Here is a 25,543-nt window from a genome sequence, read left to right on the forward strand (position 1 = left end):
GAATTGGAGACAAAATCCTTTTTAGGAAAATTTATTTATATTGCTCCAATAGGGTATCAGAAAATGTTACTACAAACGGCGAAGCACAACCAAACAAAAAGAGAAAACAACCGGCAATTTCACTAGAAAAATGAGATTTGAACCGTCTGGGTATAACAACTAAAGGAAACCACACCTATACTAGTATCTGGAGTTGGTGTTCAAGGAGAGAGAAGAGAGAGAGTTTGCAATAGGAACGATTGTCTATTCTGATTTTTTAGCAGAGAAAATGGTCTAAGAAATCAAGTAGTACATAAGAAATCATCTCAACTACAACACACTTTTGACAAATAGTGAATTTTGAAACATCACAATGGTCTAGTTGTGCACCAATCATTAACAATAGTGTAGATATGTTGAGAACATTATTGTCTACCATAATCACTTAGTAGACAATTAGCGTAGATCTGTTTGTAAATAATTATGATTTTTTTCAAGTGTTAATTATTGATTGAAACATGAATTTGTATGTTTTATTTTTTTGGTCAAACAAGCTTTCATTAAAGTTAAATCCTCAAAGAGGAGAGTTCATACAAAGTAAACTTAAACAATTACAATGCTTAATAAGGTTACAAGGCATTAAAAGATATTAGTTTCATGAGTTTTCTAAGGAGGTGTAAGTCTTTGAGAGGCTAGCAAAGCTTCAAAGATCTGTTGGGACCATGGTGGAAGCGCATTTGAAGACATGCTCTGTGTCTTCCTCGATCAGCAAATGATCATCGATGGCTCTTGCAATATATCAACCGAGCTTTTACAAATGTTGTACAATGGGGGATTAAGGGATGGGGTTCTCGCCAACAGGAGATTTTTCAAGAAAATTTGATCAAGGATTGATACAGATTCTGGCTCAATTCTCATAATGGTGGGTGAAGCTACCAGGACTCATATATAATATGTGCAATATCGCAACAAATCAGATGGGTCCTCCCTCACATGAAACCCTCAGCCATAGAGGTTAAGGAGTCCTACACAAAGCTTGTACATTTTGGAAAAAAGGCAAACATGAGCTTACATCCTAATGGCGGTTGATGCAAGCATAGTCGTAAGAGAACAGGTGGGTACTCCCTCACATAAAACGCATAGCCATCAAGGTGAAGGATTCCCACACAAAGATTGTAGTCGACTTTTGTAATATCCGCGAACCAGAAATTCGATTTCTGGTAGGGGTGTCGATCGACACTCCTAGTGGTGTCAGTCGACACCAATCGTAGTTGGTCAAATCGGTTCAATTTCAATTCTCCGGTTCGCGTAGCTGGTTTAGGGAAGCCCTAAACTCGAGTTTAAAAGGGAGAACTCGACTTCCTTTGTCCCTTTTAACCGTTTTTGAGAGTTTATAGAGAAAAGAAGAAAAGAGTGTTCCATAGCCTGTTCTTGAGGTTTTAGGGAGATTCGTTTGATCTGTCAGAGAGTTTCTTCCTGGAGAGTGTGGATCCAAGGCTAGGGACGTGGTGGGAAGGTTTCTGTGGTGGTAGCTTCGTCGTTTGGGCATGGATCTCATTATTTTGGCTAAGGTGAGTGCATGACCATGGCTTATCTAAGTCTGAGAATCTTTTGTTTTGCTTGTTTTGTGATTTTTTGTGTTGTATTCTTGTGTATTTGTGGTTGGATGGTGGTTTCCAGGAGTTTCCAGGAGTTTTGGATGGGTTTTGGACGATTTGGAGGATTTGGGAAGCGGATCTTCAACTTTCGGTTTCGTGCATATCGTGTTGCAGAGTCGGTGTCGATCGACACCATGTTGGGGTCAGTGTCGATCGACACCACTCTAGTGTCGGTCGACACCACTCTAGTGTCGGTCGACACCAACTTCTCTGTTGCGTGTTTTCCTAGTTTGTTGTGTTGTTTTTGTGGTTTGCTAAACATTGGAATCTCAGTTGCTTGTGTGTATAGCCCAATAGATGGGAGGATCGCCTCACCAAGTATTTATGATAATAATTACGCATCTCAATTGTTGTTTGTGGTGTGTAGGTATGTGATGCGGAATCATGACGATGAGCAGGAGGATGATCTAGGGTCTCGTTTGTGTGTTGTTTGATATATTGTTTATGTTGGAACCTTCGTTAGTGTTATGCTGGGTTGATGAATAGAATGGTTAGAAATGTTATTGTATTGATGATGTATTGATTTTGTATTGTTGGTATGTTTCCCCTGTGCATATTGGTTGTTATTGGTTTAATGAGGAGTTGTGGGTTGGGTTGGTTTAATTAAGTAGTATGGGATGCTTAATTATATATTGTATTTATTATTTTTAAAAAACGGGTCGGGTTTCAGTTTGGTATCACAGTCCTTATCGTTCTAAGATGGTTAAGTGGGTTTAGAGCGGTTTAGGAATTTAATTGGTTGAATTATTTTCCTGTTGTTAGATACATGTTGTTGTGTGATGGAATTGTCTATGAGTAGTTAGTCAATTTGTTTGTGGTATGGAGTCCTAGTATTATCCTCTACTTTGTGATTCCACGGTGAGTTGTGTTCTTTGTGTAGTTAGGATCGTTTTGTTTGCTTAGCTTTTCTGTTATTGGTGATACAGATGGTTAGAGGTGTGGGAGCTGCTGGTCGCGGGCGTGGTCGTGGTCGTGGTCGTGGGTGTGACCGTGGGCGGGGACGGGTTCCTGAGGTCAGTGAAAGTGTGACCCAGAGCATGGCCAGTGAGGAGGTGGCAGAGTCGCAGGTTCATCCTAGTGTGTCTGGAGACCTAGCTGGTGGTGGTATCGGCAGGGCGGATGGGCCCGGTTTCGGCCACGGTGTCGCCGGAGAGTGGAGGTTGCAGCGGAGGGTGTTCCAGGTAGAGAGGATTTCTTGGCGGTCTTGCTAGCTCAGGTTTTGGTGCGACTTCCAACAGGTTTGCCGCCAGTGGATGGTGGGTAGGTTCCAGTAGTGCCGCCATTGGTTGGTGGACGAGGTCCAGTGGTGCAGCCTGTAGTGGAAGTGCAGGCGGGTGTGCAAGCAGGGGCCGAGGTAGTGGATGCTCAGTATGTTCAGATGTTGGTACAGCTACGGCATGTGGATGCGGTATTTTTCCCAGGAGGCACAGATCCGAGTGCAGCGGATGAGTGGAGAGAGCGGATGGAGGAAATTTTCCAGTCGCTCCTGTGTCCCGACCACTATCAGGTGGACTTGGGAGCGCACTACCTTTCAGGGGATGCGAGGGTCTGGTGGAGGTCGATGACGGCACGGAGGGTGGAGCGTGAGATGACTTGGATGAACTTTATGAGAGAGTTCAACGCGGTTCTTGGGGTTGTCTCAGGGTAACCGTACTGTGCGGGAGCTAGACGCGGAGTTTAGTCAGCTTGTGGTGTATGCAGGTCGGGCTTTAGAACCAGAAGCGGTTCAGGTGCGGAGGTTCTTGTTGGCTCTGCGTGACGATATGAGGATTCGGTGCAGGGTGAGGAGTTACACTACTAGAGCAGAGCTGGTAGAGGTTGCAGCTGGGATAGAGGATGACTTGAGGTCACAGGTAGGGATGGTTAGCCCTACTGTGCAATTAGAAGAGATATTAGGGCAAAGCATTTAGGGAAAGGGTAGCAAGTCGGAGCAAGGGCATAAGAGGAAGCGGGAGGACATGTCAATAACGAACCAAGGTGGGCAGGGATGCTATGGGTGCAGGAGCATGGATCACAGGTTGGCAGGCTGTCCCAAGAGGAGCGAGGCGAAAGATGACATTCGAGTGTGCTTTTACAACAAGGAGGTGGGACATATCAGACCACAATGTCCGAAGTTTCCGCATTTGACAGTGGGAGAGGTGCAGCCAAAAGAAGGGTCGGGCACCAATCCCGGAGTTTAGATTATGTCTGTTTTGTTTGGTTTTGTTAAGTTTTTCTTTTGTTTCGGAGTTGTAAGTGTTTATTGCACTTAAGGATTTAATAAGATGAGTATTTCTTTATTTTGGCTGGTGTTTTCATGAGAAATAGCTCGAGTTTCTATAATTGGAAGTATCCATAAATAGAAATTTTCAATAAAAATGAGGTTTCCATAATTATAAAGTTTCCAAAAATAGCAAGTTTTGTGGAAAGTGTGGCGATCTTTGTGATGATCCTGCGGGATGTGTGCCTGGTTGGCGGTCTTTGTGACGTTTAGTATCATGATATTGAGTGGTCTTGGTGACGCTTGTGCCTTGATAGGGGTCTTAGTGACGGTTTGTACCCTGACAGTGGTCCCAGGGATAGAGTTCTTGGTGACACTTGTCAGTTGTAGCGTTGTTGATGATGTGGTGGTACCCTGGCAGTGGTCTTGGTGACAGAGATTTTGGTAACGCCTTCTAGTGGTAGTGTTTCTTTGTGACGTTTCATGCCCTGACAGTGGTCCTGGTGACAGAGATCTTGGTGACGCTTGTCAGTGGTAGGGCATTCTTTGCGATGTTGTGGTACCGTGGCAGTGGTCATGGTGACAGATATCTTGGTGACACTTGTCAGTGGTAGTGTTCTTTGTTACGTTTCGTGTCCTGACAGTGGTTTTGGTGACAGAGATCTTGGTGACGCTTGTCAGTGGTAGGGCGTTCTTTGTGATGTTTGGGGCCCTGAAGGTGGTCTTGGTGACAGAGTTCTTGGTGACACCGGCTAGTGGTAGTGGTCTTGGTGACGCTGGAGACCTTGTGGTGGTCTAAGTGACGACGTCGGATACCATGGTGGCGGTCTCGGTGACGTTTGTGGCCTTAGTGGCGGTACTTTTGGACATTTATGGACCTTAGTGGCGGTCATGCAGGACGTTTGTGTTGTCTTCATGACATGTTTGGGATTTTTGTGACGTATTTAGGGTCTTTGTGACGTTTTGGTAGCCCATTGTGATGTGCCTGCGAGAGCCATAGAGGTAGTTCTGGTCAGTGTGGTACTCTGGTCAGCGTTTTGTTTCTTGACGAACCTACGTCCGGGCTAGATTCCACCAACGCGTTTATGGTGGTGCAAGTTCTTAAACGAATAGCTAAGAGTGGCAGCATTGTGATTATGTCGATCCATCAACCAAGTGCTCGTATTGTAGAATTGCTTGATCGGCTTATCATCTTATCTCGCGGCAAGAGTGTGTTCAATGGATCTCCAGCAAGTCTATCTCGATTCTTCTCTGATTTTGGTCATCCGATCCCTGAGAAAGAGAACATCACAGAGTTCGCACTTGATTTAATCCGACAACTGGAAGTATCCACTGAAGGAACCAAAGAGTTAGTAGAATTCAACAAAAAGTGGGAGCAGAACAAGCTCAAACTTAGCCAATCAGCTCGAGCCACCCCACAAACCACACCCCACCAAGGCTTATCCTTAAAAGAAGCGATCAATGCGAGTGTTTCAAGAGGCAAATTAGTCTCAGGCACATCTGCAGTCAATCCCATTGCCATGGAATCAATATCTTCATATGCGAATCCATCATTTTTTGAAACACTCATCTTAGCCAAACGGTACATGAAAAACTGGATTCGGATGCCCGAACTCATGGGAACACGGATTGCTATGGTTATGGTGACCGCTATTCTCCTAGCCACTGTGTACTGGAATCTAGACAACACTCCAAGAGGTGCACAAGAGAGATCGACATTCTTTGCATTCGTGGTGCCCACAATGTTCTACTGTTGTTTAGACAATATCCCAGTTTTTATTCAAGAACGATACATTTTCTTTAGAGAGACAACCCACAACGCGTACAGAACATCTTCTTATGTCATATCTCACTCTTTGGTGTCCTTGCCTCAACTAATTGCCCCTTCCTTAGTCTTTGCCTCAACTAATTGCCCCAAGGAGAAAAGAGGTGGTGAGATTGACTTCGAGGGGAGCCGGTAAGAGAGGCGGAAAGCAATGCACAAAGGAGGTCCAAAGATCTTAGATTTGTCAACGAAAGGTTGGGGCCTCGAGAGATCACCTCACCAAGACGTCCCACCGGTTGAGCTGAGGGGGCAAATAATAGATAGAAGCTAAAACATGGTCAGAGTAGCTTGACAAACCGATGAATCTCTTGTGGATTCGAAATCAGTCCAAAATAAGAGTTGGTAACAGAGGAGAGGACGATGGTCAAAGAGCAGCGGCCCAATGACGCTGATCTGATTTGACGCTATCAGAAAGAAGAGTCTCCGAAGTTGTGCCAGATAGAGAAGCAGCTATGGCGAACAGTTATCATTCAGCCGACTAAAGCTACCTAGCTATAGTAAAAAAAAAATTCATGAATTTGTATGTTGAGTTAGATATTATATATAAAATAAAATCTTTATAAATTAATAAATATAATAAAATAATAAAAATTTATTGTAGAATGTTGTATATGCAAAATCTGTCTGTTCCTAGATTCCAATATTTTTACGGTGTTAGTTTATGCAAAACCTGTCTGTTCCTACACCGTAAAAATATTGTTCTTGAAAACTATTCATCGTAATCGTATACTTGAGGTAGTTTAATATAATCATATAGATTTATAATAAGATCAAATATTTGTAAAATTGTGATGGTGATGTATTAGATTTTGAAAAAAATAATAAAAAAAAAAGAACTATAAATGGATTCACTTTCTCACATCCAAGACCAAACAAGAATCTTCTAGAAATGGATCACTGATCTTGGCCTTTTAAGTCATATAACGTAATGGGCCTTTATAAGCGTCAGTTTAATTAGCTATGTTATCAAAATACCACAATCAGTCGATCACAAAATAACTAAATAATGGGTCCAAGAAACACAAAGAATTAATATATATTTTTGCTTTTAATTAAATTTTGGTACCAAAACAAAATTGACTAAAATCCAATTATACCGAACCGAAACTGAATCAAGAACCTAATATATATCCTAAATACAATTATATACCTTAAATTAATAGTTACTTTTAGACCAAAGAACCCAAAATTCGTAAATACATGAATATCCTAATCTAAACTAAACCGAAAATATCCAAAAATACTCGAAAATATCCTAAAATATCCTAAAATATCTGAAAATTTCTAAAACATCCATAATTTTTGGTTAGAATCAAAACCGGAACAATATCCGAAAATAATTTGGTTTTAGATCAATTTTTCATTCAAAATCCGCAACCGAACTGAAACCGAAAAAAATCAAACCTAAATCAAACCAAAATAAATAAAAAAAACCGCATGAATAATAATTTCAAAACCTGAATGATCCGAAAACAGAACCAAATATAGGAACGTCTAGGAAGAGTTATTATGGCAAATACTCCAATTTTGGGCACCACCGAATTTTCGTTTTGGGGTTTTGGAAATTAATTAAAAAGAAAAGCCTCTGCAGGTGGAATGGAGGGAACGAAAGTTGTTGCAACCGAAATCATCTGTAAAATGTGTAGCCAATATCAAATAAAATGAGGGTATACGAGACAAGGACTAGACAACAAAATCAAAGACTAATGAATATATTTTGAAGGATCAAATTCTTTTAAACAATTTTGATGTTTTTGAAATATTTCATTTTTCATAATAAATTATCTAAAAATTAATAATTGTGATTAATATATTTTCCGAAAGATTATGTCGTATACTACTACTATCTTGTTAGATGATTACCTGATTGAGATTAAGACGGGTATCTTTTGTTTGTCAATACCATTGTTTGCTACGAAATCTAACTTTGCTAGTACTAGGCCTGGGCATTCGGTTTCGGTTCGGTTGTATTCGGTTTCGGTTATTTTGGATATAGTAATATAGTAACCATTTGGATATTTATGAAATTTCGGTTTAGTTCGGTTCGGTTTCTTTCGGTTCGGTTTCGGTTTGGTTATTTAAATAAATAACCATAACTAACATAAATTATATTAACATTAACCAAATAAACCAAATATAACCAAAACTAACCGAATATAACCAAAATTAACCAAATATACAATAACAAAAATACAAAAAAGGGAAAAATATTGATTCAATTTTACAAAATAGTATTTAACTTTGTAAATTCAAAATAATAACATTTACATATATTGATTATTTAAAATATTTAATTGTTTTGAATCTAGAAATAATTTATATTTTAAGTTTATTTTATAGTTTTGCATAATATTAAGTATATAATATTTGATATCTTCTAGGTTTTCAGATATTTCGGTTAACCATTTAATTGTCGGTTCGGTTCGGTTCGGTTTCGGTTAGTTTGGATATAGATTTTTACTAACCATTCGGGTATTTGAAGAATTTCGGTTCGGTTCGGTTTAGTTTTTTTCGGTTCGGTTTCGGTCGGTTATTTGGTTATCGGTTATTTTGCCCAGCCCTAGCTAGTACTATATGGGTTAGATAATGAGTATTTATTGTTATTTTTTCAACTATATTGTTAATCACTTAGGGCATTTCCAACCCATTTTTTCATTTTTTACTCTATTTTGGAGATGGGTTTTAGAGATGGGTTTCACTCCAACCTATTTCTCCATATTTGACTCTAAAAAAATATATTCTTAGAATGTTTTTTGTATATCTTATTATTAATTTATATAATGATCCTTTATTTATTAAAATTACAAATTTAATCCAATTATTTTATTTTAAGCAAAAACAAAAAATTAGCATGTTTACTATATTTAAAATTTGTTATTAAACAACAATACATTACACAACGTTCAATAATTATTAGTCTTTGTTGTATTAAATCTTTAGTTTAAGTTATATTATATATTTTAAATTTTATTGGTAGTTATGCTATTTTGTACTTTTTTGTATTGTCTATTTTCTATGTAATGTATGTTAATTGTTGAATTTTAAAACTATTATTTATAAGTTTAAGTATAAAATAATAATAATTAACTGTATTCAGATATAAAATATAAATATATATAAACATAAGGGATTGATTTGAAAATAAAAAAGCTCAACTCCAAAATGGAGAAATGAAATAAAAATCTCCAAATATAAAAACAAATATAGAAATCTCCATTTTAGAGATGGAAATGGAGTAGGGTTGGAGAAAGTTCAATTTGGAAATAGAAATGGAGATGGGTTGGAAATAGTCTTATCTTATGTCGTTAAACTTCTCCAAAATTGAGACTTCAAATAAATTTACTTAGTGTTTCTATTACTAATTCACAAATTCTATGATCATATTCTATCATTGTGATAAATCGAAGTAAGATATTTTCTACTTTGGTCAGAAAGATAAACCGTTCTAATTTTAAGTTGTTATACAATTAAAAGCTGAAAAGTGCTAGAATGGTTAGAGCGGTTATGTGCAAGACATCATCTACCATGTTTGGTTCCGATCCCATCTCCCTAGAATTTTCTTCGGTAGGAAGTAACCATTATGAGTTCTAATTCTATATCGAACAAATTTTGGTTTTATCTTACTGTGACCGTTTACATGTTCACTGTGAAATAATATACTTTCAGCAGGATTAGTTTAATTATCACTATGAATACTTCTAAATCAGATTTAGAAGTTTTATTTTGCAATTAATATGTTTGCTGCAGTGCTACACCATTGTAGGGAAACAAAAATTAATGAATCTGAGCTTTATATTATGATCGGATGACGATTAACATAAGTATCACAAATAAATGGTATACAAATGCAAATATAGAATAGCAACAAAAAGAAACCAACAGAAATCTGTAAATTTCTTGCAATTGACTGATTGGAGAAGATTGACATAGATAGTTTAAAAAAAAAAAAATACACAAAAATAATTATATACACATTATAAATATAGGACAAATTTAGATTTATCTATATTTTACATTGTATAGAATATCGATTTCTTTTTTCTCTTCTAATCGACAAAATTAAATTAGTAGTATAACACCCCGGTTTCAGAGAATTGCGAAAAGGTTTAAAATAATTGATTTGGCCACCAATGTCACCAAAGTGCACTTATCTTTTCGGTCAAGGGGCCTGAGAGAACTCCAGAGTTAAGCGTGCTTGAGTTGGAGTAGTCTCAGGATGAGTAACCTTCCAAGAAATGATTGTTGAAACTGTGCGAGTGAAGACAAAACACAAAAAAAAATCATGTGGTGATTTGTAGGGATGGTAACAAGTCTTTAAAGCCTCCCAGACGTAGCAAACCTATGAATGGGCTCATGGGCCAAGTGAGTGGCCGTGAGGTCCATTAAGGAAAGTGGGCCCATGGATTGGGATTGGACATGGAGCCCACTGAGAAGTGGCGGTCGGGGCGTTACAAGTGGTATCAGAGCCGAACCCAGACGAGTGTGGAGTCGAATGGGTTCACACCGTCGGGGGTGACGGTCTTGGTGGGCAACGAGGACGTTGCGATCTGTTAGTGGGGGTAAATTGTGACACCCCTGTTTCAGAGAATTGCGGAGAGGTTTAAAAGAATTGATTTGGCCACCTATGTCACCAAAGTGCACTTATCTTTTCGGTTAAGGGGCTTGAGAGAACTCTAGAGTTAAGCGTGCTTGAGCTGGAGTAGTCTTAGGATGGGTGACCTTCCAGGAAGTGATTGTCGAAACTGTGCGAGTGAGGACAAAACACAGGGAAAGATCATGTGGTGATTTGTAGGGATGATAACAAGTGTTGAAGCCTCCCAAACGTAGCAAACCGGCAGTCGGATATGAATGAGCTCACGGACCTAGTGAAAAACTGTGAAGCCCATTAAAAAAAGTGGACCTATGGATTAGGATTGAATATGAGGTCCACTAAAAAGTGGCGGTCGGGGCGTTACGAGTAGCCTAATTTCTACTACCCAAAATAATCATGATCTAATAGAATCCAACTTCGATAAAAGAAAAAATGCCACATAAATAATAAATCAATATATCATATTCAATTAAAGGCACTCTTCCAATATTAACCAACTCTAGTTCTCATTCTTATTTCTTTTTTTTTAAAGAGTCAATTTCAGTTATAAACACATCATATTCCGTTAATATGTAACAAATAAAAATAAATTGTAGGGACGTCTCTTTATCAAAGATGATGTCGACAACCGAAATACACAAACAAAAGGCCAAAGAGGATAACAACACTTTGAAATAAGACAACAATAATTATGAAAAATATATTTCTTTCATTATATATTTAACCCAAGAGGGTAATGAAATCTTCGAGAATTAGATTTTGGGTCCACACTGTTCAGTGTCGTCTTCACTCTTTCACTAGCATCTCTTTCGACGTTGGGAAAAGTGGTCGTCATCATCATCATTATCCTCATCCTCCCTCATGCACCATTAACCTTTCCCTTCTAAATCCTTGATTTATTGTTGAATGATCCCTCTTCTATTTTTGTTTTAACAACTAAATCGATCGACATGTCTATAGGATTTTCAACATTTTCGTACCGTTGATTAGTTTTTTGTTTGTGTTCAATAATATCTGCTATAACCGCTTATTTAATGATTCATAATGAAAGTACAATGGCCCATCATTGTTTGGGGCAGCCAGGATTATTTGTAAATATATGTATAGTTTTCATATCTGCCAAAATTCATGTTTCAGATACACTAGGCTATTGTGGTGACTTGAACTCTTGAAGTATCTGACCACTAAGCCAAATCAACCACTAATCTCCTGATTAGTCGTTGATTGAGAGAAAAAATATAAATCAAACAAATAACTCAAGCCACTGTCGAAAAGACAACTTTTTTTTTTCTTTGGTTCACACAACAATACAATACCATATATATTAATATGATCACACAATATAGCCACAATTATTAGAAGAATACCAAATGGAACATTACAAAGTATTTGAAAAAACAAAACCCTTTCTTTTTAATCACAAATCGTAGAGGACCGGACGCTCAACTGCTTCAATCTAGTTTCCAGTGTGGACCCGTCACAAGACCTCCATTTATTAACTAAAGTTGTATGTTTGGTAATGCGAAGTAAAATTATTAAAACCTTCCTTTTGTTTGTTTGTGTTTAACATTCTGGTGTTTGGGTATGGTCTCTTTTCGGGTCATGGCAATAGTTATAGACCAAGAAGTTCCTCTGTGCCCATGTCATGGCTGCCATTTGCTGCCGGCTCAACCCTTGGTTGCGGAATGGTGCAGGCGATGGCGGTCTGCATGAGCTACTGCTATCGGCTGTGCATCCGGCTAGCTTAAAGTTTTTGTACTTAGCCACAAATGGTTGGTATCGATAGTCAGCTTTGATCCTTCCATTTTCCGTGGCCCAGTCTGATGCATCCCATATCGATCCGTAAACCCACATCGGTCTTGTGGGGAACGTAGCTTCATTCTTTCTATTATATGTACGTATCGGTACATCATCTACGAAGAATCTGTTTATATATGAAAAAAATATCCAATTTAGAATATCAAACAACTTACAAAATGGCCGGAGTAATTAATTTGCAGTAATTAATTCAGAATTCTTGACTTACACAATTTGGTTAGGGTTCCACAAAATTGCGTAATGGTGAAAATCTTGAGTAGGGTCGAACCACAAGGTAAATTTCATTTCTCTCCCAATGACATTTCGGTCGCCACTTCCTCTAGCGAATACATTTGTTTGAAGAGAATAAGGTTTCCCTGGCGTCGTCCCTAGAAACTCGATATCGACCTCATCGTGGTCTCCAGGATGCTCTTGGTTGTTCGAGAGCTAGAAATCGAAAAAGTTGTCATTTTAGTAACGCTTGAACTAACTACAAAGTTAATAGAAGGTTTATTTAATTATAGTTCGATCATATATGCTTACGTAGAGTGACGTATCAACTCCAGCCGTGAAGCCTGGTTGGAGCTTAATGGAAGCACCAAAGTAGCCCGACCGGTATGGACGAATAGATTTGAACCCACTGCCTGTTCATATTTAATAATAAGTCACTAAAATCAATTTATTACGTACATACGAATATACGACAAAAAAAAAAAAAAAAAAAACCATTACGAGTATAATTAAAAGAACATAGTTAGAAATTAGAAAATAATAAATATAAGCTACCGACACAGTCCTACAAGTCGTGCGGTGTATAAAATAACACTAGAAACTTGAGTGAGTGAGGTTTGACAACGAAACAACCAAATCGTCGCTTACCTAATATGATTCTAATCAACAATTACATTTATTAATTCCAAATGAATAAAAATAACCTTTTAGTGCATTTTATAACATGGACCATCGAATTGAGTCCACAAAATATGTTGAAAAAAAAAAAAAAAAAGGAACAGACCAGTGGATTTGTCGAGCCAAAGAGTAACAACGTCTTGCTCTCGACGTTGGTGTTGAGAGCCCCATAGAGTTCGAAATTCACGATCAAAAGGTGAAGTCGGTACTCGGGAACTCGGGTAGTAACCTGGCGAAGGAGAACGCTGGCTGTGACCACTACTAGGGCATAACACTAAGAGAGCTAGAAGGATAAGAGATAAAGCCATATTGAGAGTGAAGTAAAAGCCCTTTTGAGTGGTTATTACTACAAAAGGGAGAATAAATACATTAAAGAGAGACAAATATGTATGGAATGAATGAAGAAAAGTGAGAGGACACAGGTGAGTATAAATAGAGATATGTGCGGGTCCGACAGTTATAGGAGTGAGTGACTGTTATCCGTCGATTGGATGGGCCTTACGGATTGATCCCATTCCCATGTCAAAATATGAACATTTAATGTCAACTTACATCATATATGATTTAATAAAGAAAACAAAGTAAGAAAAAAGAAAAAAAAAAAACAAGAAAAGGAAACTGACGAATAAATTATATATATAAAGTATAAGTATAACGAAAATAATAATACCCAACTCCATTAACGAACATAACATTGTATTTTGCACAATTTTGGATTTTAGATCCAAAGTCCAAACCTTGATATGCATGCATGTTGTAGTCAAAACCCACAAGAACAAGAGTGCTGCCACCCACAGAAACAATGTCTTTTTCACACGGTCTAATAAATACCATCGTTAGGTACGCACGGTTGCTACCTATTCAATATTGACCTATTTTCTATTTAGCCAAAATAATTTATAACTCAATATGGATATACTAGAAGGTAATCGGTGCTATACATGAATAAGTTCATGCGTGAGTTTAATTGTTAAAGTAAAATGTTGTATGATGGTAAATATATATATATATATATATATATATATATATATATACTGTACTGTACAAAATATTTTTCGTTGATACCATGTGGCAATGATTCTTAACAAAAGGCAACGTAGTGATGATATATAGAGTTTATTTCCACTAATATTTCTAAATGTGTTTCCAACATTACTACATTTTTATTTTGTTATAAACCCTGTTTTGTATTATGCATATGCGTACTTGCACTATGTGCGGATTTTTAAAAATCAACAAACTTTTGTAGAGATATCCCCTATGAAAGAAAGTTCAAAATTCGTAAAACATATGAAATATTATGAATTTATTTATAAAGAATTATAAAATCTGCGAACCGAATTCCCGGTTTAAGGGATGCATCGATCAATCTACTATGTGCATCGGTCGATGCAAGGTCGATTTTGTGCGGACGAGTTTAAGTTAAATGTTGCATTTTGGATTAGGAAAAAACTCTTAACTCGAGTTTTTGTCGTCATTAGCGAGTTTAGCCGCTTTTGAAAGAAAAGAAGAGAGAAAAGGTGTTATTGAGTGTTCTTGTGGATTTTGGGAGTTTGGAGGCTCTTCCAGTAGAGATCTGTAGCTGAGATCGTTGTAGGAGCTTCCTGGAAGTGTTCTTTTCTTGTTTAACGTTCACATTCGTCTGTGGCAAAGGTAAATGCATGACCATGGCTTATTTAAGCTGGAGATTTCTCTGATCTGCTTGTTTATGTGTTGTTTGGCATGTTAGAATGTTATATGGTACTTTGTGAAGCTTTCTTGTGGCTTCGGATCGAGTTTTGTGGTTGTAGAAACGAAGATCCGGTGAGAAGCTTCGGGGAAAAACGATGCTCGGCATGTGCGTCGGTCGATGCAAATGCGAGGACGACGCGTTTGACCTAGGAACATCGATCGATGCCATGTGGAGGCGTCGGTCGATACGATGAGGGTTTTCGTGTTATGTCGAGCATGCATCAATCGATGCAGTGTGTGTAGCGGTCGATGCAAGTGTAACTTGCATCGGTCGATGCAAGCTTGTGTCGGTCGATGCACGGTTGGTGTCGGTCGATGCACGGTTGGTGTTAGTCGATGCAGAGTCCTGGTTTGTTATTGTTGGTTGTTGTTTGTTAGTTGATGGTTAGTCTTTATTGCTTGTGTGTATAGCTAAGTAGATAGGATGATTGCCTTACTGAGTGTTTATTAAATACTCATGCATCTCAATTTGTGTTTGTGGTGCAGGTAAAGGTAAAGTGTGATCGTGGAATCAAGGCAATGAAGAGGAAGATGTTCTAGGGACTCGATTGGTTGTTGTCTGGCATTGCTAAATTGCTAGAGTTGGGTCATTAGAACATTTCTAGGTTGATGGTTCTATGTTTCTCCGCTGTTTGGTAAAATGGATATTTGCAAAACTTTATGTCTAGGTTATTAATTATTGGATATTTATTGGTTTAATGTTATGGTTTATGTTATCCGCTGTTGTGTGATTGTGGTTAGGTGGCTAGTGGGTATGAGACCACTAGTTGTAGAGTATTTATTATGATTATTATTATTATTATTTATTAAAAAAAAATGGGTCGGGTCGTTTCAGTTTAGTATCAGAGCCATTACGGTTCTAGGTTTGGGTTCACTAGGCTTTGTGTTGTAGATGTTTGGGATTTGCATGTCTTGATTGATTATGTGAGCTAGTCAATTGTGTGTGGCATGGAGTCCTAGAACATCCTCTTCGAGCCTACAGTGTGATTCCACGGTGAGTTATGTTTTTTCTGTTATGTTTAATTGCTTGCTTAGCTTTCTGTTCATGGTAGTGTAGATGGTTAGAGAAGATGTTGTTGCTGGTCGTGGTCGTGGACGCAGACGTGGTCGTGGTAGGGGCAGAGCCTCAACAGTTAGTAATACTGTGGACCAGAGTGTGACAGCTGAGGGTGTTGGCGAGTCGCAGGGCCTTCATGAGGGATCCATGAGTGTGGCTGGTGGGGACAGTGTTGGTCCTAGAGTGGCCGGTGGTGCTAGGGTTCCAGGTGTGGGATTTCCAGCAGGTGGAGTCCCTGGAGGAGTGGATCTTGCGGGCTTGTTAGCATAGTTGTTGGAGCGGTTGCTGGCAGTGGGATCCGCTCAGGCTTAGGTAGTGCCATCAGTGGTGGCGGAGGAGCGGCAGCCAGTCGCTGCGGATGTGGGAGCGCATGGTCGTTATTTGTGTATGTTGAGGGAAATGCATAGCATTGATACTGCACGGTTTTCGGGTGGTACAGATCCTACCGCTACAGATGCGTGGAGGACGAGTGTGGAACGTAACTTCCAGACTCTGAGATGTCATGAGGAGTTTTGGGGGGACATAGGGGTCCACAATTTTATTGGTGATGTTCAGGTGTGGTGGAGAGCAGTGGCTGCTAGGAGAGTGCAGAGGGAAATGACTTAGGCTGACTTCGTGGAGGAGTTCAACCGCAAATACTTTCCGAGGGAGACATAAAACCGGTTGGAGGCATAAAACCTCAGGGAACACGGTCAGTGCGGGAGTTGGACTTGAAGTTTATTCGACTTCTGGCTTATGGGGGTCGGGCTATGGAGTATGAGGAGGCCCAGATCAAGAGGTTTATGAGGGTTCTTCGTGATGACTTGAGGGTCCATTGCAGAGGACGGAGTTATATTAAGTGTGCAGAGCTAGTAGAGACTACCACAAAGATTAAATAGGACATCTGGGCACAGACAGTGACGGTTAGTCTAGCGGTGCAGCCTAAGAAGGCTCATCTTCAGGGAGGTTCTGGCAAGGGCGGCAAGCCTGTGCAGGAAACCAAGAGGAAGTGGGAAGCTACGCAGAGACCGAGTGGTGCAGGGTGATTTTGGTGTGGGAGCATGGATCACAAGGTAGCTAGTTGTCTTCAGAGGAGTGCTCTGACGGCAGCGGTTCGTGTATGCTATCATTGCAGGGAGCCTAGACACAACAAGCCCATGTGTCCCAAGTTGCATCAGATGGCAGTGGCAGCAGTGCAACATGTGGTTCAGGCTGGAGTGCAGCACGTGGCACGGATTGAGCAGGCGCCACGGGTAAACCTGATGGTCGAGACAGGTGGAACAAGTGTCGGGGCGATCACAAGTATAATTTCTGGTACTTAGAATTTGTGCATTTCAGTAGGTTCAGATTTTATGTTTTTCCTGTGATAAAGTGTTAGGTTCTCGACACATGAGGTTTGTGTAGGGACTTTGTTGGTGGGTGGGTTTAAGTCCCATGTTATGTTTGATTCTGGAGCTACTCATAACTTCATTACCCCGGAGTGTGCGGAGGGTGCGGACATCAGAGAAGATCCCGGAGAGCGTAAAGGAGTTGTCAGAGTTGCGGGAGGCAAGTTTCTGAGAGTCATTGGATGAGCTAGGGGAGTTAATATTCAGATCGAAGGAGAGTCGTGGCCAGCTGATTTGCTTATCAGTCTAGTGGAGTTGTATGATGTTATTCTTGAGATGGATTGGTTGCATCGGCATATAGTACATTTGGATTGCCATCGGGGTAGAGTGGAGTTTGAGCGCCTAGGAGGGAAGTTGGTTTTTCAGGGGATTATACCGACTTCAGGGAGTCTCGTGATCTCGGCCATGCAGGCTGGGAAGATGATCGAGAAGGGCCGTGAGGCTTATTTGGTTACTATATCGATGCTAGAGTCAGTAGGGAAGTCTACGGTTTACGGTATTCAGGTTGTTGAGGAGTTTGAGGATGTGTTTCAGTCATTTCAGGGATTACCACCACCTTGGTCTGATCCTTTCACGATTGAACTGGAACCGGGGACGACATGACTCTAGCAGACATAGCAGAGCTGAAGAAGCAGCTAAAGGATTTGTTGAGTAAGGGATTCATTCGTTCTAGTGTATCATCGAGGGAGCGCCGATGTTATTCGTTAAGAATAAGGATGAGAGTTTCCGCTTGTATATTGATTATCGGGGTTTTAACCGGGTCACTATGAAGAACAAGTACCTTCTTCCCAGGATCGATGAGTTGTTGGATCAGTTGAGAGGTGCTACTTGGTTCTCTAAGGTAGATCTGGCATCAGGATATCATCAGATACCGATAGATAAGGAAGATGTGAGGAAAACGGCTTTCAGGACGAGGTATGGGCATTATGAGTATGTGGTGATGCCTTTTGGGTTGACTAACGCGCCAACAGCGTTTATGAGATTGATGAACAGCGTGTTTTAGGACGTGTCTGTCATCATTTTCATCGATGATATCCTGGTTTTTTCTAATAGTCCTGAGGAGCATGCAGTGCATCTGAGGGCAGTTCTAGAAAAGTTGTTTGCTAAGTTGAGCAACTGCAGTTTTTGGCAGCGTGAGATTAGTTTTCTGGGTCACATTGTTTCCGTAGAGGGGGTTTCTGTAGATCCGCAGAAGATTCAGGCTATCAGGGATTTGCCTAGACCGCAGAATGCCACGGAGATCAGGAGTTTCCTTGGTTTGACAGGTAACTATAGGAGGTTTGTGCAGGGGTTTGCAAGCAGAGCATGACCAATGACTAAGTTGACAGGGAAGGATGTTCCTTTTTTCTGGTCACAGGAGTGCAAGGAGGGCTTTGCAAGCCTGAAGGAGATGTTGACTACTACGACAGTTTTGGCCTTGCCTAAGCAGGGAGAACCATATGTGGTTTATACATATGCATCCAGAGTTGGTTTGAGGTGTGTGTTGATGCAGCATGGGAAGGGGATTGCCTACTTTTCACGGCAGTTGCGGAAGCATGAGGACAACTATCCTACTCATGACTTGGAGATGGCTTCTATTGTTTTTGCACTGAAGATTTGGAGATCTTATCTTTATGGTGCAAAGGTACATGTGTTTACAGATCATAAGCGTCTGAAGTACATATTCGCTCAGCCCAAGCTGAACTTGAGGCAGAATTGGTGGATGGATCTGGTGGCAGATTATGATTTGGAGATAACCTATCAACCTGGTAAGGCTAATGTGGTTGTAGATGCTATGAGTCGGAAGAGGGCAGCTTCTGCTCAGGAGCAGGATATGCAGTCTCTGGTAGGAGAGATCAGTGCGTTGAGTTTGTGTGTGGTATCACATTAGCCGTTGGGCTTGTAGGTGGTTGATAGAGCAGATCTTCTGAGTAGGGTGTGGTTGGCTCAGGAGAAGGATTTGGGAATGGTGAATGCCTCAAAGGATGTTGACTCTGAGTATCATGTTTCGACTAATAGTACTATTTTGGTGCATGGGCGGATTTGTGTGCCTAAGGATGAGGAGTTGAGACAGGATATCTTGAGGGAGACTCATGTGAGCAAGTTCTCTATTCATCCGGGAGCGACTAAAATGTACCATGATCTCAAGAGGTACTATCACTGGGTCAGGATGAAGAAGGATGTAGCTAGTTGGGTCGCGAGGTGCGATGTTTGCTAGCTAGTGAAGGCTGAGCATCACGTTCCAGGCGGGTTACTGAAGAGTCTTCTCATTCCAGAGTGGAAGTGGGATATGATCACGATGGACTTCGTGGTAGGATTGACAGTATCTCAGACCTTTGATGTTATTTGGGTCATTGTGGACCAGTTGACTAAGTCGGCATATTTTCTGGCCATTAAGAAGACAGATGGAGCAGCGGTCTTGGATAAGAAATATGTGAAGGAGATAGTCAGGTTGCATGGGGTTCCAGCGAGTATTGTGTCTGATAGAGATTCTAAGTTCACTTTGGTGTTCAGGAGGGCATTTCAGACAGAGATGGGCACTAAGGTGCATATGAGTACAGCTTATCAACCCCAGACAGATGGACAGTTAGAGAGGATGATCCAGACGTTGGAGGATTTGCTGAGGATGTGTGTGTTGGATTGGGGTGGCCATTGGGCGGATCACCTAAACCTGGTAAAGTTTGCTTACAACAACATTTACCAGGCAAGTATTAGGATGACTCCTTACGAGGCTTTGTATGGGATGCCATGTCGTACACCGTTAAGCTGAACTCCGGTGGAGGAGAGGAGCATGTTTGGTGTTAGTTTTGTTCAGGAGACCTCAGAGAAGATTCAGGTGCTCAAGCTGAACATAAAGGAAGCTCAGGATAGGCAGAGGAGTTATGCCGATAAGAGGAGAAGAGATCTTGAGTTTCAGGTGGGAGACAGAGTGTACCTCAAGATGGCCATGTTGCGGGGTCCAAACAGGTCATTGTCAGAGACTAAGTTGAGTCCATGGTATATGGGTCCATTCAGAGTGATTGAGCGGAGGGGACCGGTAGCATATAGGCTGGAGTTGCTTGAGGTTATGCGTGCGTTCCACAAGGTTTTCCATGTTTCTATGTTGCAGAAGTGTCTACGTGAGGATGATCAGTTATTGGCTAAGATTTCTGAGGATCTTCAGCCTAATATGATTTTGGAGGCGAGACCAGTGAGGATTCTCGAGAGGAGGATCAAGAAACTTTGGAAGAAAAAGATTGCTTTGATGAGAGTCTTTTGGGACTGTGATGGTGTTGAGGAGCAGACTTGGGAGTCAGAGGCGAGGATGAAGGTAAGGTTCAAGAAGTAGTTTGAGAAGCAGGTCACAACTTGAACTTGTCTAGCCTGGTCCCAGGTGTAGTCCGTAGCTGGAGCGGGAATGGAGTATTCCAGCCCATCTCTCTTGTTTACTTGGTTGGTTAGGGGTAGTTGGTTGTGCGACTAAGTAACAAGATGAGGTGGTGTTTGGAGTACAAAATTTTCGTGAAGTGTGGTTAAAAGTGGAAGTTTCTAAAAGAGGACAGTTTCCAAAAGTGGAAAGTTCTAAAAATGGAAAGTTTTATGTGAGTTAAAATTTGTCCATTTTTAGTGGTTACGAGCCTTGGTGGGGCTTGTGTGGCCTTCATGGCAGACTTTTGAGTCATTGTGCCCGTGTGTGGCGGTCTTTTGAGAATGTGCATGTTTAGCCAATGTGCATGTTTAGGCGGTCCTTTGGGATGTGTGGTCTTCGTGACGGTCCTTCGGGACGTGTGGCCTGTTGAGGCAATCCTTCGGGATGAGTGGTCTTCGTGATGGTCCTTCGGGATGTATGGTCTTCGTGACGGTCCTTCGGGACGAGTGGTCTTCGTGACGGTCCTTCGGAACAAGTGGTCCTTGTAACGGTCCTGTTGAGGACATTTTTTTGGCCTTGGTGGTGGTCCTGTTAGGACATTTGTTTGGCCTTGGTGGCGGTCCTGTTTAGGACGTTTGTTGGCCTTTGTGGCGGCCTTTGGGGCATGTATATGATCCTTGTGTGGTCATGAAGTATTCCAGTGAGGGGATATGTGGTTGGTAGGACATTGTGTTGTCTTACGCAAGCCACGGAAAGGAAACCTGGTTAGGGATAGGACTTAGACGTGTTCAGAATTGTTTGCTCGCGACTCTTGGGGGACTTTAGTTCTCCTAGTACTGCCATAATCTGAGACTTTATGGCTTGAGAGTATGGTTGGTATATCGACTTCGAATGACGATGTGGGGGCGCGCTGTAGGGTGGCAACCCGGGGGACGAATATTGGACTTCCTTATATATTTTTGGCATGCGGTCTTAGGCCCGATGAGGAGCCAACATTATGGCATGCATGCTTAGGCCTGATGAGGAGCCAATAAAACTCAAGTTTAAGGCCTATGAGTAAAGGAAAGTCCAGAAGTCAAAAGCAAATAATGCTTGGAACATGAGTCTATCGCCTAGAGGTGACCTTTGTAGATCGGTGGGAGGAGTGCGGGCACGGGAGTCCTTAGCTGATGGTTATTCGAGATTCGAGGACGAATCTATGTTGGTGGGGGGGAATTGTAACATCCGCAAACCAGATTCCTGGTTTTGTGCGGACGAGTTTAAGTTAAACACTGCGTTTTGGGTTAGGGAAAAACCATTAACTCGAGTTTTTGTCGTCATTAGCGAGTTTAGATGCTTTTGAGAGAAAATAAGAGAGAAAAGATGTTCTTGAGTGTTCTTGTGGATTTTGGGAGTTTAGGGGCTGTTCCTGTAGAGATCTGTAATTGGGATCGTTGTAGGAGCTTCCTGGAAGTGTTCTTTTCTTGTTTAAGGTTCAGATTCGTCTGTGGCAAAGGTAAGTGCATGACCATGGCTTATCTAAGCTGGAGATTTCTCTGATCTGCTTATTTATGTGTTGTTTGGCTTGTTAGAATGTTATATGGGACTTTGTGAAGCTTTCTTGTGGCTTGGCTTGTTCTTGAGTGTAACTTGCATCAGTCGATGCAAGCTTTTGTCGGTCGATGCAACTCCAGTTGGTGTCGGTTGATGCATGGTTGGTGTCGGTCGATGCAGAGTCCTGGTTTGTTATTGTTGGTTGTTGTTTGTTGGTTGATGGTTAGAAATGTCTCTATTGCTTATGTGCATAGTCCAGTAGATGGGAGGATTGCCTTACTGAGTGTTTATTATATACTCATGCATCTCAATTTGTGTCTGTGTTGCAGGTAAAGGCAAAGTGTGATCGTGGAATCAAGGCAATGAAGAAAAAGATGTTCTAGGGACTCGATTGGTTGTTGTCTGGCATTGCTAGGTTGCTAGAGTTGGGTCATTAGAACATTGCTAAGTTGATGGTTCTATATTTCTCCGCTGTTTGGTTAAATGGATATTTGCTAGACTTTATATATCCTACTATATTAATTGGGAAGTACAAATATGAAATTAACCTTAAAATGCGTAAAAATTACATTCATTTGCCATTAGAAAAACTTAATTAATTAGTTTATCTTTATTAATTATTAATAAACAAAAGAAAACATTCACAGATCAAATTAAATTAAATATACAAAAGTAAATAGAATCTATTCGAATCTAATTTGTACTTGAAAAGAAAAAAAATATTATTAAAAAATTAACAGCTAAGATTTTAAAAATCTAATCGAACATTATTTACAAGTACAAATTTTATCAACATTTTTTACCAGCATAGGTTAAAATTTTTATTAGAAATCTAATCGAATAAAATTTATATCAGTTCCGTTTAACAGCTTAGAGTTTAAAAAATAATAAATAAAATAATAAGAAAATAAATTATTACAAATTTTCATCAAAAAAAAGTTCATCCCGCGGTTTTCCACGGATTAGTACCTAGTTGGTTATTAATTATTGGATATTTATTAGTTTAATGTTATGGTTTATGTTATGTGCTGTTGTGTGATTGTGGTTAGGTGACTAGTGGGTACGAGACTACTAGTTGTAGAGTATTTATTATTATTATTATTATTATTATTATTTATTATTTATTAAAAAAACGGATTGGATTGTTTCTAGAATATTTAATTTAGGCTGTCAACTACTATTAAAAATAAATGTTTGCAATCTAAATATAATATATTATGATCTTAAATAAATAACAAATAACAGAATTTTCAATGCTATACAATTTGGCCAAAGCGTCTTAATTGGCTACAATTATGCAGAGAACCAAATATTTATTAAAAGATTTTATTTTATGTAGTAAGATGATCGAATCTATCGTTAAATAAACTGTCGGTTCGAACAATAATAATAATAATAATAAAGAAGAAGAATGAGAACCTATCTATTATATAAATAGAGTACAATGAACAAATGACGCGTTTCAATAAGAAAATATGACACCTTTTTTGCGGCCTAAATAAAAATTACATTATTTTTGTTATAATACATCGGCTTCTCTTTTTATTTTATTTTTCGTTTTAATTAGGATAAAGCAGAAGATGTAACATGTTTGGTCAATTTCCTATCGGGGGTCACATGCATGGGATAATAAACTAGATCAATCCAATATAGCTTCATAGGTTTTTTCTAGGATCTAATAATAGTTTATCAATTATTTTCAATCTCTAAATAGTTTAAAAGAGTCTGGAAGTGAATTAATACACACAATTTTAGAAAATGGATCTTAAAATCGTTAACAGATTTCAACAATTAGGAAATCTGTATAAGCTAGGTCAAATAAACTACAAAGTCAAAAATAATCAAACTTTCATATTTCTTTGTTGAAATATAAACAAAGAAAATAGATTAAAGAATAGAAAATACAAAATACAAACATAAATAGATTAAACTAGATTATTGATTTGTTGAAATTTCTTTGATCTAGTGGTCGATCGAAGACCAAACTGAACTGTTGAAATTTTACACTATTTATGAATTAGATCAAAAATTAAAAATCATCAGCTGACTAATTGTGAGCATATATAGTACAAATAGTTTACTCTATATTTTGTGGTACATGCATGTAAAAAATTAGTTGATTGTTGTATAGTCGTCTCTGGAAAACTGCATGAACTAAATTTGCTAGTTTATGTTAAGTTTATTATTTATAAGATGATATATAGACCACACAAAAAAAAAAAAAAACTGATTGATTTACACCATATTTTATCTATAATATCAAACAACAATTGAGGAAATCTAAACATTTGATTTTTCTATTTTTGACAGCAAAGAAAATTTATCTATTCAAGCAAAAAAACTGACAGTTTTCCAAAATAGAAAACCAATCGAGAGTAGTAGAGCTGAAAAAAAGATGGTGCCTTGTGATTGTGTCTTTCTTTAGTAAAATAGTCATCACGGGTATTGTTACAGTGTGGAATAAAAGACAATGAAAGTGGGGAAATAGAGTTTTAGTATGATTTAAATTGATTATCTTTAATTTGAACAATGCATATTTAGATTATGAAAATATTATAAAATTTATGGTAAAAGTTTACTTATGATATAAAATCTCAAAAAAACTTTAAGCATATCTATTATTGAGGAACTTGTAACTTGCTAGTTTGGGACGAATTTTTGGAAACTAGAATCATTTGGAACATATTTTTGGATCTACACAACTGAATTTTTCTCTTCATCTTCAAAGGGGATGTTTTTGATGAGTTTGTGATGAAAGTAAGGTTACATCAAACATTAAGGCGATAATGAAAAAGGTTAAGCTTTCAGTTGGGATGTCAGTTGGGATGATCTTTTTGGAACGGATAACACGGTCATGATCACGTCCAACAGGACTAGAATGAGTTGTTATCTAGCTCCGCGTTGATCCACAAGTATTCAGATAAGGATCAAAGGGTGGGTTTCTGTCAGATCTTCTCTTTGGTGAATCTTCATTTGTTTGGATCGTTAATAGACTAATAAGATATATATATATATATATATATATATATATATATATATATATATATATATATGTGTGTGTGTGTGTGTGTGTCTGAACGGTTTGTAATTTTTATAATAAAATTGGCTAAAGTGTTCATCCTTAAGTAAATGGTTCGAGTTGCAGATATATCGCTTTGCTTTTTTTTTAAACTATCTAAACAACATTGTTTTGGAAGCATCGATGGTAGATAGTTACCATGGTGACATGCTGAGTCTGCCGAGTAAACGGCTGACTAACCTACGTTTAAATCAACTTTGATTAAGGCGTCGAGATTGCAGTTAATGCAAGTTATTTATTTTATTTTTTATCGTTTATATCAAAATAAACATGTTATATAAAAAACGCACGATGGAAAAACTCAAATTTGAAATAGGCCTTTTGTTTTTTGGTTGTAGAATAAAAAACGCAGAATGTAACATCGTCTATAAGCATTCCTAATGCCATACTATTTAATCGCTCTCATGACTTGCGTAATTAGGCGCATTAAGTTGGTTGAGTAGAAAATGAACTTGCTATGCATTCTAACTTGACTTGTAATTGCTGGCA

The 25,543-nt window shown here is 39.1% G+C and overlaps 2 protein-coding genes across 2 annotated transcripts; one reads left to right on the forward strand and one right to left on the reverse strand.

Moving 5' to 3' along the window:
- The first annotated feature begins 3,994 nt into the window (after positions 1–3,994).
- On the forward strand, positions 3,995–5,798 carry LOC147945853 (ABC transporter G family member 19-like). Its single transcript, XM_087509387.1, has 5 exons — positions 3,995–3,999; positions 4,155–4,216; positions 4,333–4,440; positions 4,482–4,630; positions 4,830–5,798. The coding sequence occupies exons 1-5, from the start codon at positions 3,995–3,997 to the stop codon at positions 5,796–5,798; spliced, it is 1,293 nt and encodes a 430-aa protein (XP_087365513.1).
- Positions 5,799–11,518: 5,720 nt separating this feature from the next.
- LOC104780352 (xyloglucan endotransglucosylase/hydrolase protein 31) lies at positions 11,519–13,494 on the reverse strand. Its single transcript, XM_010504850.3, has 4 exons — positions 13,066–13,494; positions 12,594–12,694; positions 12,280–12,497; positions 11,519–12,177 (listed from the first exon to the last, which is right to left on the reverse strand). Exons 1-4 carry the CDS (start codon positions 13,265–13,267, stop codon positions 11,817–11,819), a joined length of 882 nt encoding a protein of 293 aa, XP_010503152.1. The 5' UTR covers positions 13,268–13,494; the 3' UTR covers positions 11,519–11,816.
- Between the last annotated feature and the right edge of the window lie 12,049 nt (positions 13,495–25,543).

Source organism: Camelina sativa, chromosome 4, assembly GCF_030686135.1.
Source record: "Camelina sativa cultivar CO46 ecotype springtype chromosome 4, ASM3068613v1".
Taxonomy (NCBI): Eukaryota; Viridiplantae; Streptophyta; class Magnoliopsida; order Brassicales; family Brassicaceae; genus Camelina; species Camelina sativa.